This window comes from Ranitomeya variabilis, chromosome 1 (genome assembly GCF_051348905.1).
Source record: "Ranitomeya variabilis isolate aRanVar5 chromosome 1, aRanVar5.hap1, whole genome shotgun sequence".
NCBI lineage: Eukaryota > Metazoa > Chordata > Amphibia > Anura > Dendrobatidae > Ranitomeya > Ranitomeya variabilis.
This window is the reverse complement of record NC_135232.1, coordinates 746,560,951-746,576,572: the sequence shown is the minus strand read 5'-3', so window position 1 is coordinate 746,576,572 and position 15,622 is coordinate 746,560,951. Positions and strand designations below refer to the sequence as shown.

The following is a 15,622-nucleotide window of genomic DNA, read 5'->3' as shown; positions in this document are numbered from 1 at the left end:
CGGAAAAAAGATGGCGGCGCCCATCGGGAGCCACGAGGAGCACCGGGGGAGATAGGTGAGTATTGGGGGGCTATTGGGGGCCATCGGGGACCACATTTCTCTGTCCTCCGATGTGCGATCACATCGGAGGACAGAGAAATTAAACGGCAAATCGCGTTTTTTTTTTTTTTGTTGCGACCGCCGGTAAACGGTTAATTACCGGCGATCGCAACTCGGGGGTCGGTAAAAACCCCCCGAATCATGTTCTCTGGGGTCTCGGCTACCCTCGGCAACCGAGACCCCAGAGAAAATCCGACTCTGGGGGGCGCTATTCACTTTTTCCACAGCGCCGTTAATTAACGGCGCTGTGGATTAAGTACCCTTAGCGGCCGCCGTTAAAAGGCGTATCGGCGGTCGTTAAGGGGTTAACACCCAGCAGCTTCTGTTCCCTGTGGACATCCGGCCATCGAATGATCTACAGGAGGAAGAGATGCTTTCTGCGCTGTATACAGTGATACGCCATGTGTTCCTCATTAAAGGGGAATCCTCTGCTCTTACAGCAGCTCCTGACTCTACACAATCACCGCAGTAACATCCCGACCTGTCCACAACTAGTGAATATGAGGAACCCCGTCTTGCTATACATTTTAGATTCCACATTTTACTGCAATTCTAGAAGACCTGAAGGCTATGGGATTTTTAAGATTACAACATAGCCACTTAAATGACTGTACTGGGGAAAAAAAACCAAAAAAAAACACTTAAATCTAACCTTAAATCCTGGAGACTTTATACCAGGTGGAACTGCATCCTAAGAACAAAACCCTAGATTAGCACTTAAATGAGCAATAATCACATTAACAATATACAAATAAGAATTACCATCTCCACATTGCAGTTCTTGTCGGGCTATGTACATGCTGTAAAATCGGGAATGATAACATGAATAAGGGTACTGTCACACAGTGGCACTTTTGTCGCTACGACGGTACGATCTGTGACGTTCCAGCGATATACATACGATCTCGCTGTGTCTGACACGCAGCAGCGATCAGGGACCCTGCTGAGAATCGTACGTCGTAGCAGATCGTTTGGAACTTTATTTCGTCGCTGGATCTCCCGCTGTCATCGTTGGATTGGTGTGTGTGACAGCGATCCAGCGATGCGTTCGCTTGTAACCAGGGTAAACATCGGGTTACTAAGCGCAGGGCCGCGCTTAGTAACCCGATGTTTACCCTGGTTACCATCGTAAAAGTAAAAAAAAAAAAAAAAAAAAACGTACATACTCACATTCCGGTGTCCGTCAGGTCCCTTGCAGTCTGCTTCCCGCTCTGACTGAGTGCCGGCCGGAATGTAAGAGCAGAGCACAGCGGTGACGTCACCGCTGTGATCTGCTTTCACTTTACGGCGGCACTCAGTCACTCAGTCAGAGCGGGAAGCAGACTGCAAGGGACCTGACGGACACCGGAATGTGAGTATGTACGGTTTTTTTTTTTTTTACTTTTACGATGGTAACCAGGGTAAACATCGGGTTACTAAGCGCGGCCCTGCACTTAGTAACCCGATGTTTACCCTGGTTACCCAGGGCCTTCGGCATCGTTGGTCGCTGGAGAGCGGTCTGTGTGACAGCTCTCCAGCGACCACACAACGACTTTCCAACGATCACGGCCAGGTCGTATCGCTGGTCGTGATCGTTGGAAAGTTGCAGAGTGTGACAGTACCCTAAGCGGTGACTGGTTAGGGAGAAGGTGTTAGGCTATGTGCACACGTAGGAAAAGAGGTGCAGAATTATCAGCACAAAATCCGCATCTCCTGGCAGAATCTGCAGCCACGGATTTGCCGCGGTTTTTATGCGGAATTGATGCGGATTTTCAGCGGTTTTAGCCACTGCAGATTTTTAATATGGAGGGGTGCAGAAACGCTGCAGATCCGCACAAAAGTGACATGCACTTCTTTGAAATCCACAGCAATTCCGCACTGATTTTTCTGCACCATCAGTGCAGATCTGCATGGAAAAATCCGCTGCGGATCTGCAGCAAATCCGCATCGTGTGCACATAGCCTTAGAAGGAAGATTCTTTATCCCACTATTTGGGGGTCACTGGTGCCTGTGCAGGGTGAAAAACACTAACACAGACCTGAGCAAAGTGCGGCTCGCGATAGCCAAAGGGCTGAATACAGCGGTGTCCCGTACCATAGCGGCCACCCCCCTGCCCAGCATCTCACGTTCATCGGTATCCGCTTCCTCAGGATCAGATACTGATAAACACAATGATAGAATGGTGAGCAGTCATCTCCTGCTTCCATCCCTGAGCATGTGGGTCTAAGCACAGCAGACGCAGTAATGTCACTACATGGCGGCAGCTGTGCTTCAGTGCACAGCACAGACCGGAGCAGGAGAACAGGATTAGTGTCATGGGGCCCCTCCAGAAAATGAGCGCCCCACCCCAACAGGCTGTGATTGGTAATGAGGGCGATATACAGAAAAGCTCCTGTATCCGTCCCTGAGCATGTGGGTCTGAGAATGTAGAAGATACAATGACATCACTACATGGCACCAGCGGTGCTTCAGTACACAGTACAGACTGGAGCAGGAGAACAGGATTAGTCTCATGGGGCCCCTCCAGAAAATGAGCGCCCCACCCCAACAGGCTGTGATTGGAAATGGGGGCGATATACAGAAAAGCTCCTGTATCTGTCCCTTTGGGGGGAGGGGGGTCACCAGAGGCTGCGCAGGGGAGAGAACAGTTGTGGTTTCCCTCCACCCTCACACAATGTGAAATATTTCATGCTTGACCTTTATGTTATCCTCACATATAAGTTACTCATGGCTATTTGCTGTCTCTTGACCCCGGTGCATAATTCTAAGCGCCCTTTTCCATTTTTACAGCAATGTTTTATACTCCTTCAAACATGATCACCTGCAGGTTGGCCACATTTCTGCAGCTGTTGCTAAACTACAGTTCCCCATGGGAGACTTTAGCTCTGTAGCAGCTGGTAAGTGAAAGGTTTCCTACCCAGGAGTGAAATCAGGCAAGTGGGGAATTAAAGCACGTCCCTGATACCTGCGGCTTCCCAGCTGCTGCAGACATACATCCAAACTCTCCAACAAATGCGGTAATACGATATCACTAGATCATCCACAATCAGACTACAGGAGCATGCACACAGGCGGCGGTGGTACTCACCGTGGGACAAGGCTGCACGGCACAGTCTCGGATTCCACAGTGGCTGATATCTTTCCAGAATGGACACGGCTTCTTCAGATTTGCCTAAAAATATAAATATTGTATTGAGACTTAACACCCCAAATATAACATTTCCATCGTACAAGAACAGGACAATAGAAGAATAATCATTTAACGATAGGGAGCCAGTGAAAGGACTGGCAAAATGTAAGGACCCTTGACGCGGGTTGCCGGCTTACGTATTGAGGCCCCAATATAGACTAATACCTTACATACATTGATACCTGGGTTTTTTGCACTTTATCTTGCAGGGTGCGGTCAGACCAAGATGGCTCTGTAAACTGTAGGCCTCTATTCACACAGCATGCATTTTGTAGCACTGAGCGGCCCGCCTTTATGTGCGTTAGTAATAGGCTGTAAACCAGATGCTTTGCATTACCTGTGTGAACAACGCCACATACAGACTATTATCGCTTATCTTTTTGTGCACTAATGCCAAACAGCCAACACTGGATTGAAAGTGGTTGTTTCATCAGTATTTTTTGCACCTGTGTTTTTGCCATCATTAATCGGGTCCGCCGCACCCTGCTAGTGCATTTGTTTGGAGGCTTCAGCAGGTAAACATCTCTGCATTTTTCTCTGTGACATTTTTTTAAATTTTTTGGAGGATTTGTAAGTCCTCTTTTTGTGTCGGTGAGCTTCCCTTGGAAGACCCCCTAGCTGCCATCTTGGTACTAACATTTAACTGCAATACAAGTGTCAAAAAGTTGACAAACTAATTTGTTTCTTTCATAAAAAGTTCAGAATTATTTTTATTTTATTTTTTGTAACCGTGAAAAAGTGAAAAAAAAAAAAAAAAAAGATACAAAGATTGTGGCTCTTGAAACAAGGGAAAAAAAAAAAAAAAAAAAACACTTGTCAAGTGCTTAAAGGGTGGACCATTCAGCAATTTCACTGCACAAATTACATATATTGCTAAATAGATCTTAGACCTGTTGATGCTGATGTGTTTGGCTGCAAAATCTTATTATCTCAATTATATATTTAAAAAAAAGCATTTTATGAGTCTCTTAATCAATTTACAATTAAGCAGGTAACGTTTCACAAAGTTTTATACAGCCAATCTGATACAGATTTTCAAAGTTAGTATACCAGCCTCACTGTGCAACACCAAGTTACAATGAAACACAAACATATTAGGGTGCAACAATGCAATTTATCTTCTATGGACTGCAGTCTTCTATGCAGGAGAGTCATAGATGTATAATATGGTACCCCTTGCCAGGCAGTGCCACGTCCCAAAATAACCCAAGTCTCACTAGCACTGCAGCCAACAATGGGGGTCACATAGGAATTACCTTGTAGTATCTGAAATAGTCTGTTTCCAAAAGCTTTTGCAGTTTAGGAAAAAGTTTCTTGTTATTAAATTGGTCTATGGTCTCCACATCGCACGTGCAATCATCAAGGTATCCGGCGACCTAGAGAACGAGAAGAAACAGAGAGGGAAAAAAAAAAATTAACTTTTTTTTTTTTAAGAAGTTGTAAAAAGTTAAATAGCATTTTCTTGAAATAGTGGAAATCTCAAAGTCACTCCCCTTCACAGCAGGTACCATCCACCAAACTGTCCAATTGCTCCACAATTAACCAGAAAGTGGGAATGGCGACCAATAAGCATGTCTGCATCCCATACAAGGAAGGGGGCACACAAGACCCCTATTCTGGAGTTTGCATGTGTTTCCTCCCACACCCCAAAGACATACTGATGGGGAATCTAGATTGTGGTTTCCCTTGGGGCTCATAATGAGGCCTGTGGAAAGATCGGTGCTACATAAAATAAATAGACCAGCTGCAGAACCGCAGGATGCCAATCATCTCCAGTGAACAGAATTAGATTAAAAAAATTAAAAATGGCAGTTTTCTTCCCGAGACAGCACCACTCATAACTACAGCTTGTGTCTGGTACTGCAGCTTTAATATAGTGAAATGCTTTGAAACTGTAGATTTTTTTTCCCCAAGAAAGCTGACAAGTCTTTCCAGTCCTAGACAATGCAAAACACATGAGCGAGAGCCCACTGGTAATGCCAACCCATGCCCACATCATTCAGACAAATAATACTGTACCCAGATCTGATGTGGGGGCTGAAGATGACAGGGGGCAGATGACCAATTTACCCCTCTTATCACCCAGCTCTGTATCCTATGGAGAAGCCATAAATGATGACGATTGTCACATATCGGACACAATAGCAAATCCACCCGACAACGCAACGACGTATCAGTAAAAGGCAGATGAGGACAGATTGGCAGGAAGTGTGACAGTAAGGCCGCGACTCATTGCTGCATTTGCACCTGTCTCGTCTCATTTTTGGGGTCCTTATTTTTCCCCTTGCGTCTTTTTAAGCATTTTATGCATTCGCCTGGATTATTATTCTTTATGTTGGTTGTTTCGGGACGTTTTCAGCTGATTGTGACCCTGTAAAATCTCACAATTTCTGCTCCGGGTCCTCCAGCACCAGAGAATGTCATGTGGCTATGAAATGGTTTACAGACGGCACATTTGAGATGAGAATTTTTGTCCTAAAAAGTCGGGGGAAAAGTTGAAGACACAAAAAAGCATTTTTTTTTCCTGTTTCGAGCAAAATCCACAGTCGTGTGGGACATTTTTGGGGACAACACCTTTAGAAGCATTTAGACCAGGCTTTATGGCTTCCATGACTTGTTCTCCACCATGCTTTACCTTTCCACTGCACCTGATAAGTCTGCACTCACAGCAGCAGGAGACATTGCCCGGTCAGTAGAGCTCACCTGGCAGAAGCAGCTGTGCACCGCAGAGCCCGGCGTGTGTGGCTGGGCCTCCCATGGCAGCAGGCAGCAGCACAGGACGGTGAGGAGGACGGCAGCCTTCATGACCAGCCCGCGTCCCAGCAGCAGCGCTCTCATCTCACCAGTCTCCAGCTGCACCCGGAAGAGGCCCAGGGCAGGGGGCGGGCTCCCCGTGACGTCACATGTGACGTGAGTGCGCGCAGAGTGCAGTACGTGTCTGTAAACACATAGAGGCCCCGCCCACTGCTGGGGAAGGAAGGATAGACCTCTGCTGACAGGAGGCTGCGCATCATGTGCAGCAAGAAATAAACAGTCACTAAAAGGGGTCTCCACTGATAAGGTGCACATAACGGTCAGAGTGCCTCGTCACCCATAGCAACCAGCGAGCTTCTGAAAAGGGAGGTGTTTTGTGCTGCAAAATTACTGAAATATGGGCCACTTATTCATGTAGGACGCCCACAGGCTGCCACTGCAATGACCCTCGTAATAATGAATGCAAAAGCCAGACCAGGCCCATAAATATATATACAAACCACCCAAACTTCTTGTAGATGCCCGAAATAACGCCCTAGACTGGACCCTCAAAATAAGTATAATGCCCTGAAGGAATACAGACTCTCCAAGTACTCCGAAATTAATACAGACCCATTGTAGACTGCTGAAAGTAATATGGACCCAAGACCACCAAAAGTAATACAGACCCCAGAGTAGACTCCTGAAAGTAATGGACCCAAGACCACCAAAAGTAATACAGACCCCAGAGTAGACTCCTGAAAGGAATATGGACCCAAGACCACCAAAAGTAATACAGACCCCAGAGTAGACTGCTGAAAGTAATGGACCCAAGACCACCAAAAGTAATACAGACCCCAGAGTAGACTGCTGAAAGTAATATGGACCCAAGACCACCAAAAGTAATACAGACCCCAGAGTAGACTGCTGAAAGTAATATGGACCCAAGACCACCAAAAGTAATACAGACCCCAGAGTAGACTGCTGAAAGTAATATGGACCCAAGACCACCAAAAGTAATACAGACCCCAGAGTAGACTGCTGAAAGTAATGGACCCAAGACCACCAAAAGTAATACAGACCCCAGAGTAGACTCCTGAAAGTAATGGACCCGAGACCACCAAAAGTAATACAGACCTCAGAGTAGACTCCTGAAAGTAATGGACCCAAGACCACCAAAAGTAATACAGACCCCAGAGTAGACTGCTGAAAGTAATGGACCCAAGACCACCAAAAGTAATACAGACCCCAGAGTAGACTCCTGAAAGTAATGGCCCCAAGACCACCAAAAGTAATACAGACCCCAGAGTAGACTCCTGAAAGTAATGGACCCGAGACCACCAAAAGTAATACAGACCCCAGAGTAGACTCCTGAAAGTAATGGCCCCAAGACCACCAAAAGTAATACAGACCCCAGAGTAGATTCCTGAAAGTAATGGACCCGAGACCACCAAAAGTAATACAGACCCCAGAGTAGACTCCTGAAAGTAATGGACCCGAGACCACCAAAAGTAATACAGACCCCAGAGTAGACTCCTGAAAGTAATGGCCCCAAGACCACCAAAAGTAATACAGACCCCAGAGTAGACTGCTGAAAGTAATGGACCCAAGACCACCAAAAGTAATACAGACCCCAGAGTAGACTCCTGAAAGTAACGGACCCCTGACTAGACTCCTGAAAATAACAAACCCAAGATCACCGAAAGTGATAAGAATCCCAGACCAGAGCCCTGAAAGTTATATGGACAGCAAACCACCAACAGTAATACAGATCTCAGACCCCTAAAAGCAATACAGAACTTATACCAGACCCCTGAAAGTAATACAGACCCCCAAAAGTAATACGAACCCCAAACCAGACCCCAAAAATACACTAAAACGCCTTCTTTTGTGTAGATATTGTATGACACCTTAGGCTCGGTATGTGATGTCTAATTTCACTTTCAGAACAGAACGGATCAATCATGGACCCTGCTGTTCGTCCATTTCTCCAGTGTCCCAGAAGCTGCTTTACAACACGACAACCCCAGGCCTCATGTTGCGCGTACTACTGTGAGCAGGCTGTGTGGCCTAAACACCCTCTCATGGTCTGCATGGTCACCAGACTTGTCTCTAGAGATGATCAAACTTGTTTGGAAGACATTCGCCAATCTCAAATTCGGCAGGAACGTAGCACATTCAGATTCGTGTTCACTTTCACAAACATTTTTACTGAAAGTCGGCAAAACCCAGTCACAGTTCGGTAAATGATCGCGTTTCCACTAATGCTTTGTTATTATTTTGGCTAGAATAGTGGTGCTGTGTAATGAGCGGGGGGGACGTGTTTTTTTTTAAGGGATGGGGTGTGGAGGGGTTAGAGGAACGTCTCAGAAGATTACAGGAGCGGCGCACGCTTTTTTTTTTCACTTTATTTGTTGATTCCAGCAGCCAATCAGGGCGCAAAAAAACATCCACGCCATAACACGAGGTCTTCTGTGATTGGCTGACGAAGTCACATGTCCCTGGCCATGTAGAAAGCGCACAACTTGTTTTCCTGGTGCCATTTGCTCAGTGTCACAGTGCAGAGAGGTCGCTCCTCCGCTATTATTATTTATTTATATAGCACCATTAATTCCATGGTGCTGTACATGAGAAAGGGGTTACATACAGAGTTATAGGAATTATTTACTGTACAGTAAACCAATTTACAATGACAGACTGGTACAGAGGGAAGAGGACCCTGTCCTTGCTGGCTTACATTCTATGGGGCTTACATTCTCCGCTAGTGCTGCTGCTGAAAGTGAACTTGTCAGTGAAATAGATAGGATCCTGTCCTGTTTGAAATCGATCTTCCAGCATAAAAGTAGATTGTGCAAAAACTGTATTGCAGTCTCCGGCAGCCACATTAGCTTCTCCAAATAGTATGTGCTTAAACTGTGTTTCAGAGGCAAATCAGGCCAGATTTCCACTTAAAAATCGTTAGGTATAAGGGTATGTTTCCACGTTCAGGAAACGCTGCGTGTTTGACGCTGTGCAGAGCCGCAGCATCAAACACGCAGCGTCCAGATGTTACAGCATAGTGGAGGGAATTTTATGAAATCCCGTCTCCACTATGCGTGGTAACACGCACCCGGCGGCCCTGCGATTCCGGACATGCGGCGCGTCTTTTAAGATCGCAGCATGTCCGTTTATCTTGCGGCGACACTGCGCCACCGCAAGGTAAATCACAGGGCCCTATGTATGAGGTGCGATGATGCCGGATGTGTGCAATGAACATATCCGGCATCATCGCATCACAGAAGAGGGCGGAGCGGGTTTGCCGCTCCGTCCAAACCGCCGGCCATCCTGAACGTGGACACGTACCCTAAGAGTGTTGTTCAGGCTCACTATCTAATAAAAAAATAGTGATTGTTCATTTAGTGTCAGTTGACTGCTGTTGGCCTAAGGTTGTGAAACAGTAGGGTACAAGAGGGGAAGCCTACATAAAACATGAGTGGGAAGAAGAGAGGTCATGGTGGAAGGGGGAATAGGTTTGGTGTTAGACATGTACATGGGTTACGTATTCGTTTTAATGAAAGCCCAACTGAACAAACACCGTCTCCAATCCAAAGACAACATCTGTTACTGGACGGGCTACTCCACTTGCTTTCTATGGCAGCCGCACAGCGGTACGCCTTGTAGATGAGGGCCAGAAAGAGCATGTGGTTGAGTGGATGGCAAGCGCTGCATCAAGTGGCCTCTCTTCTTCCTCCTCCTTAACATTACAGTTCTCATAGGTGGCACCCCAATCACCCTTGTTTCCTCCTGTGTCAAAAGTTTCCAAACACCCAACTGACTGTGTGGAACCTCAGATGGGCCATGCTGAATAGCTGTTCACATGTATTCCATGGGCATCAGAGGTCTTCCCAGAAGAATCACAGAATCTAGAAGAGGAGAGCATCTGCACCAATTCCCAAAATGTTTTCATGTTGGATCCGGGGCCAGACAAAGTAGGGTCAGAGCAGAATCCAGTCCCTTATTACCAGACATTTACAACCGGGGGTGGAGGTGATCCTGATGAGACTCGGGTACCAGAGGCGCACAAAGACTGCACTGTGCTGTCAGGGCAGGAAGAGGAGGAGGGTGACTCATGGTGAGGAGTGTGAGAACAGAGAGGTTAAGAATGCGGTTGTAGATCCCACTTGGTATCAACCCAGAGCTACGCAGCTGAGTAGCTCAGCAGAGGAGGAGAAAGATGATGAGGTGGTTACGTTGCAACTTCCCACACAGACACAAAGTGATGCAACCACGACAAGCATTACATCCTCAGCCCCAACTGTAGTTGTGGTCAGCACCATTCAGGAGTGTGCAGTTCACAGGGGCAGCAAGAGGGGCCTAGCCTGGGTGTTTTTTGAGACCGCAAAGGATGACCCAACACATGATATCTGACAAATTTGCAAAAAAAAAACCTAGTAGAGGCAAAAATTGCAATAATTTGACAACTACAAGCATGAACCAGCACCTGCGCTATCCACATGCCTTAGTGTGGGAATCTCACTGCGCTAAAATGCGGACTAGTGGGCCTCGCCAACCACCGGCTGTTCCATCAACCCCATCTGCTGCTTCTGCCTCCTCTGTCACTATTCCAAGTCTTCTCACACAGGGCTCCGGCCTCAGAAACTCCACTTGTTTATCCCCTACAGTCGGGGTGAGCAAGAGCCCGTCATCTGTTACGGAAGTGGACGTGTCTGCTGTTTTTGTGTGACCTAGCACAACACATCTTTCTCAATCCACCATAACATCTCAGCTTGCACCTCACTCACAGTCCAGCAGTATGTCCTTTTCACCATACTCCGCCCTCGCTTGAACTACACCATCTCCAATCTGTTGGCCATAGAAATGCTGCCTCTCCGTCTGGTGGATACATATGGTTTCCGAAAGTTGATGGCAGTGGTAGTTCCCCAGTACCAGTTGCTCAGTCGCCATTACTTCTGTAAAGCTGTGTCTGTGCTACACCAGAATGTCGCAGACAACATCACCCCCTCCCTGAAAAAAATCTATGTCTGCTAGCGTACATTTCACCACTGACACCTGGACGAGCAAACATGGGCAGGGGCGTTACATCTCACTGACTGGGCACTGGGTGGCTGTGGGGGCAGGTGCTGCTCCACAAGTCTTGGAATCCCCAAGGATTGTGGGACAAACCTCCAACAGTTCCTCCACTGCTTCTACCTCCTCAACCTCTTATAGGGCCTGCACATGTTACCTCAACCTCTCCCTTAATCAGACATGCATTCCAACAGTGCAGTGAGAATCCCCCTTACTGCCATACTGCACAGCCAAGGCTCACCACAATCAGGCAGTGTTAAAATTAATATGCCTTGGAGATCACAGTCACACAGTTCAAGAGTTGTGGACAACTATCCAGGCCTAGTTAGCGAAATGGCTGTCTCCACTAAACCTGGAGCCAGGGAAGGCTGTGTGTGATAATGGTGCAAACCTGGTGGCGGCCCTTCGCCGTGGCAAACTTACACACGTGCCTTGCATGGCTCACGTCCTCAACCTGACGGTACAGCAATTTCTCCGCCACTATCCTGGCCTGCATGTGCTGCTGCAGAAAGCATGGTTGCTGTGTGCTCACTTCCGACAATCGCACCCCACTTGTCATTGACTTGCATCGCTAGAGGTCTTTCGGCCTACTGGTTATCCGTTTGATTAGCGATGTTCCAACATGGTGGAATTCCACTCTGCACATGTTGGAATTCCACTCTGCACATGTTGCAGCGGCTGTGGCAGCATGACGAGCCGTGGTGCAGTCCTTTTGCACAGCCTGGCCCAACTCAGTCCAGACGTGGTGCAAATCACGATTGCGGAGTAGGCACAGGTGAAGGTCCTCTGCTCCCTTCTGCAAAGTTTTGAAATGGCTTATACGATTGTTAGAGCTGACGACGCCGTCATCAGCATCACTACTCCTGTTATCTACATGCTGGAGCACTCGCTGAACAGTCTGCGAGGAGGAGGTGGTGTTCCCAGTGGAAGAGTTGGAAGCAGAGGAGGTTTCGGAAGAGATAATATCTCAAATTTCCAGGCTGTCTTCGCACAGGCGGGTGCCATGGGAGGATGGCTTAAGGTACCGTCACACTAAGCAACATCGCCAGCGATCTGTGACGTTGCAGCGTCCTAGGTAGCGATATCGCTGTATTTGACACGCAGCAGCGATCTGGATCCCGCTGTGAAATTGCTGGTCGCTGCTAGAAGGTCTGCACTTTATTTGGTCGCTAGGTCGCCGTGTATCGCCGTGTTTGACAGCAAAAGCAACCATACCAGCGACATTTTACGCTGGTAACCAGGGTAAACATCGGGTTACTAAGCGCAGGGCCGCGCTTAGTAACCCGATGTTTACCCTGGTTACCAGCGTAAAATGTAAAAAAAAAAAAACACTACATACTCACATGCGTCCCCCGGCGTCCGCTTCCCACACTGACTGAGCGCCGCAAATTGAAAGTGAAAGCACAGCGGTGACGTCACCGCTGTGCCCTGCTATTGCCGGCGCTCAGTCATTACAGGAAGCGGACGCCGGGGGACGCATGTAAGTATGTACTTACATTTTACGCTGGTAACCAGGGTAAACATCGGGTTACTAAGCGCGGCCCTGCGCTTAGCAACCCGATGTTTACCCTGGTTACCCGGGGACCTCAGCATCGTTGGTCGCTGGAGAGCGGTCTGTGTGACAGCTCTCCAGCGACCACACAGCGACGCTGCAGCGATCGGCATCGCTGTCGCTATCGCTGCAGCGTCGCTTAGTGTGACGGTACCTTTACAGTGATCAAAGGGGGCTGATGATAACAGACAAACTGTTAGTGAAGGTGCAGGAGCCAAGTAACAAATGGAGGAGGAAGAGGTGCTGGATGCGCAACCGTGAGGAGATGAAGTGGATAAGGATCCCCTCTCTGTTGTCCGTGGTTGGTGGGAGGTGATGGAGGAAGCAACCTTGGTTACCCTGCCACCAAAGCAAAATGGACTTGGACCTCATGGAAGCGCCCAACACATAAGCACCTTCTTGCTGCACCATCTTCAACATGATGCCCGTATTCTAAGGCCTCTTTCACACTTCCGTCTTCGGCTACTTTCACATTTACGTCTTTTGAAATCCGTTGCAATGTGTTGTTGGAAAAAAATGCATCCTGCAAAGTTGCCCGCAGGATGCGTTTTTTTCACATAGACTTGTATTACTGAGGCATCGCAACGTATGGACAGACGTTCCATACGTTGTGCACTGGATGCGTCGGTATTTGGCGTTCAAGGGAACATTTTTTCGTACATCATGTCCTGCATTTTAAACTGCGCATGCCCAGCCGTAACTCCACCCCCTCCTCCCTGGGTGTTTACTATGGGCAGTGGATGCGTTGAAACACTACGTCCGCTACCCACGTTCTGCAAAATATCACCAACGTCCGTCAGTACGTCACGCCAACGCTTAGCGACAGCCGCGTACCGACGGAGGTGTGCGAAAGACGTAGTCCCGTCGAGATATGTCGTTTTTTGAGAAAATAGGATCCTGCAAACAAATTTGCAGGATCCTGCATTTTCTAATAGACTTGTATTAGCGATGTATCTCGACGGATGGCCACACGTTTAGTCCGTCGTGCACTGGATCCTGCAGAATGTCACGGCCCTTCTTTTCCAAAAAAAAGTTCCATGAAACGTTTTTTCTCTGCAGTGGAAAAACGTTCCCGACGACTCCTGCGACATACGTCATTCCACAGAATGGGAGCCTATGGACACCTGCGCACACTGTGAAACGCAGGAATCCAGTGACGGATGCAGTTTTTATATCTGAGCATGCCTGGAAGCATGTTCCATCCTGGGGAAAAGTGTCTGTCTCTCCTCCCCTATGCAAATTCTGGAGACGCCTCCGTCGAAATACTGGAAACGTTACATACGTTTTAGCAATATTTTCTAACATCCGTCGGTTCGTCTCCCCAACACATTAGGATGTGACACTCCCGACGGGAGTGTGAAAGAGGCATTAGGCTGTGTGCCCACATTGTGTTTTTTATGCGTTTCTGCCGAATTTTTTTGCTGCAGCGGAAACGCTTAAAAACACATTCCCATGCAATCCTATGGGATTGCGCAGTTGCTGTGCCCATGCTGCGGATTTTCCAGCTGCGGAATCGCATAGCGATTCCGCCGCCATAGGATCGCATTGAAACGCTCACTTTACGCATGTGGCTATACCCACCATGCGTAACGTGAGTGCTTCATGTGCGGATGGTACCCTGGGTTTGGAGGAGAGGACTCTCCTCCAGGCCCTGGGTACAATATTCCTGTAAAAAAAAAAAAAAAAGGAACATAAATAATAGGGATATACTTACCTTCTGATGGCCCCCGGAGTCCTCCCGCCTCTCAGAGGTACACGCGACGGCTTCTGTTCCCAGGGATGCATTGCACGAATCATCTGAGATGATGTCGCAGTGACACAACTGTGACGTCACTAAGGTCCTTCGCGCAAAGCATCCCTGGGAATGGAATGTACCGGGAGCGCCGCTGAGGAGGTCGGGGGCCGTTGGAAGGTGAGAATAACCATATATTTTTTTTTATTTTTAACATTCTATCTTTTACTATTGATGCTGCATAGGCAGCATCAATAGTAAAAAGTTGGTTATGCTTGACAAGTGTGACCAACCTGTCAATCACTTTTCCAAGCGATGCTTCAAATCGCTTGTAAAAGCGCAAGCATTCTGCAAGCTAAAAACACTTGTGTTATGCGGGAAAATGCATGCGAATTCCGCATGCGTTTTACCCGCGGCAGGGAGTTGCGGAAATGCTGCAGAAATGTACGCAACGTGGGCACATAGCCTTAGGGTTAAAAATAATGCTGACTGCTGGGTTGCCACTCTGTTAGATCCACCGTAAAAAAAGTAAATTTAGCCAGATGCTTCCCCACCTGAAAAGGGATGTGCGCATGCTGGAGAATTTAAATACACTTGTAGACTATCTTAAGAGTATGTGCACACGTTCAGGATTTCTTGCAGAAATTTCCTGACAAAAACAGGACATTTCTGCCAGGAATCCGCCTGCATTTTTTTCCGGAGCTTTCCCAAAAATAGCGGGAAAAACGCAAAAAATCCACAATATTAATGAACATGCTGCTTTTTTTTTTTACCGCGGATGCGTTTTTTTTCGCAGGAAAAAAAGCATCATGTGCACAAAAATTGCGCAATGCAAATGATAGGATGCATACGTGTGCACATACCCTAAGAGTTATTTTCCCCAAGAAAGCAGTAAGGCACACAGTGTGCATCCCAGTTCTAGACATCCAACCCTGGGAACATCAAGATGTCATCTCCAGAACATTAGCAGCAACAATGTAAGTGGCATAAGCAATTTATGCGAGTCGTTTAACACATTTTATAGACAAACCCGTGCACCAGCAGAACAGAGTACAAGTCCAATATGTTGTGAACGACTGGAGAGGATGGTGCAAGAGTGTCATGGGGGTTGAACTTTTTTACATTTTGGTTTTCAAAAATGGATGAGTGGCCTGAGCTCGCCTCACACGTCTTGGAGGTTTTATCATGCCCAGCAGCCAGTGTTCTCTCAGAAAGTATCTTCAGCACTGCTGGTGGTGTCCTGATGGAGAAGCACATCCGACTGTCCGCT

The 15,622-nt window shown here is 47.5% G+C and overlaps 1 protein-coding gene across 1 annotated transcript in view; it reads right to left on the bottom strand.

Annotated features, from left to right (window-relative positions):
* Positions 1 to 6,179, bottom strand: part of ERO1A (endoplasmic reticulum oxidoreductase 1 alpha) — a 46,132-nt gene extending 39,953 nt beyond the window's left edge. Inside the window, 4 exon segments of the mRNA XM_077269985.1 lie at positions 752 to 790; positions 3,167 to 3,250; positions 4,525 to 4,644; positions 5,972 to 6,179. Coding sequence (XP_077126100.1) covers positions 752 to 790; positions 3,167 to 3,250; positions 4,525 to 4,644; positions 5,972 to 6,106 — 378 coding nt within the window. The 5' untranslated portion in view covers positions 6,107 to 6,179.
* Between the last annotated feature and the right edge of the window lie 9,443 nt (positions 6,180 to 15,622).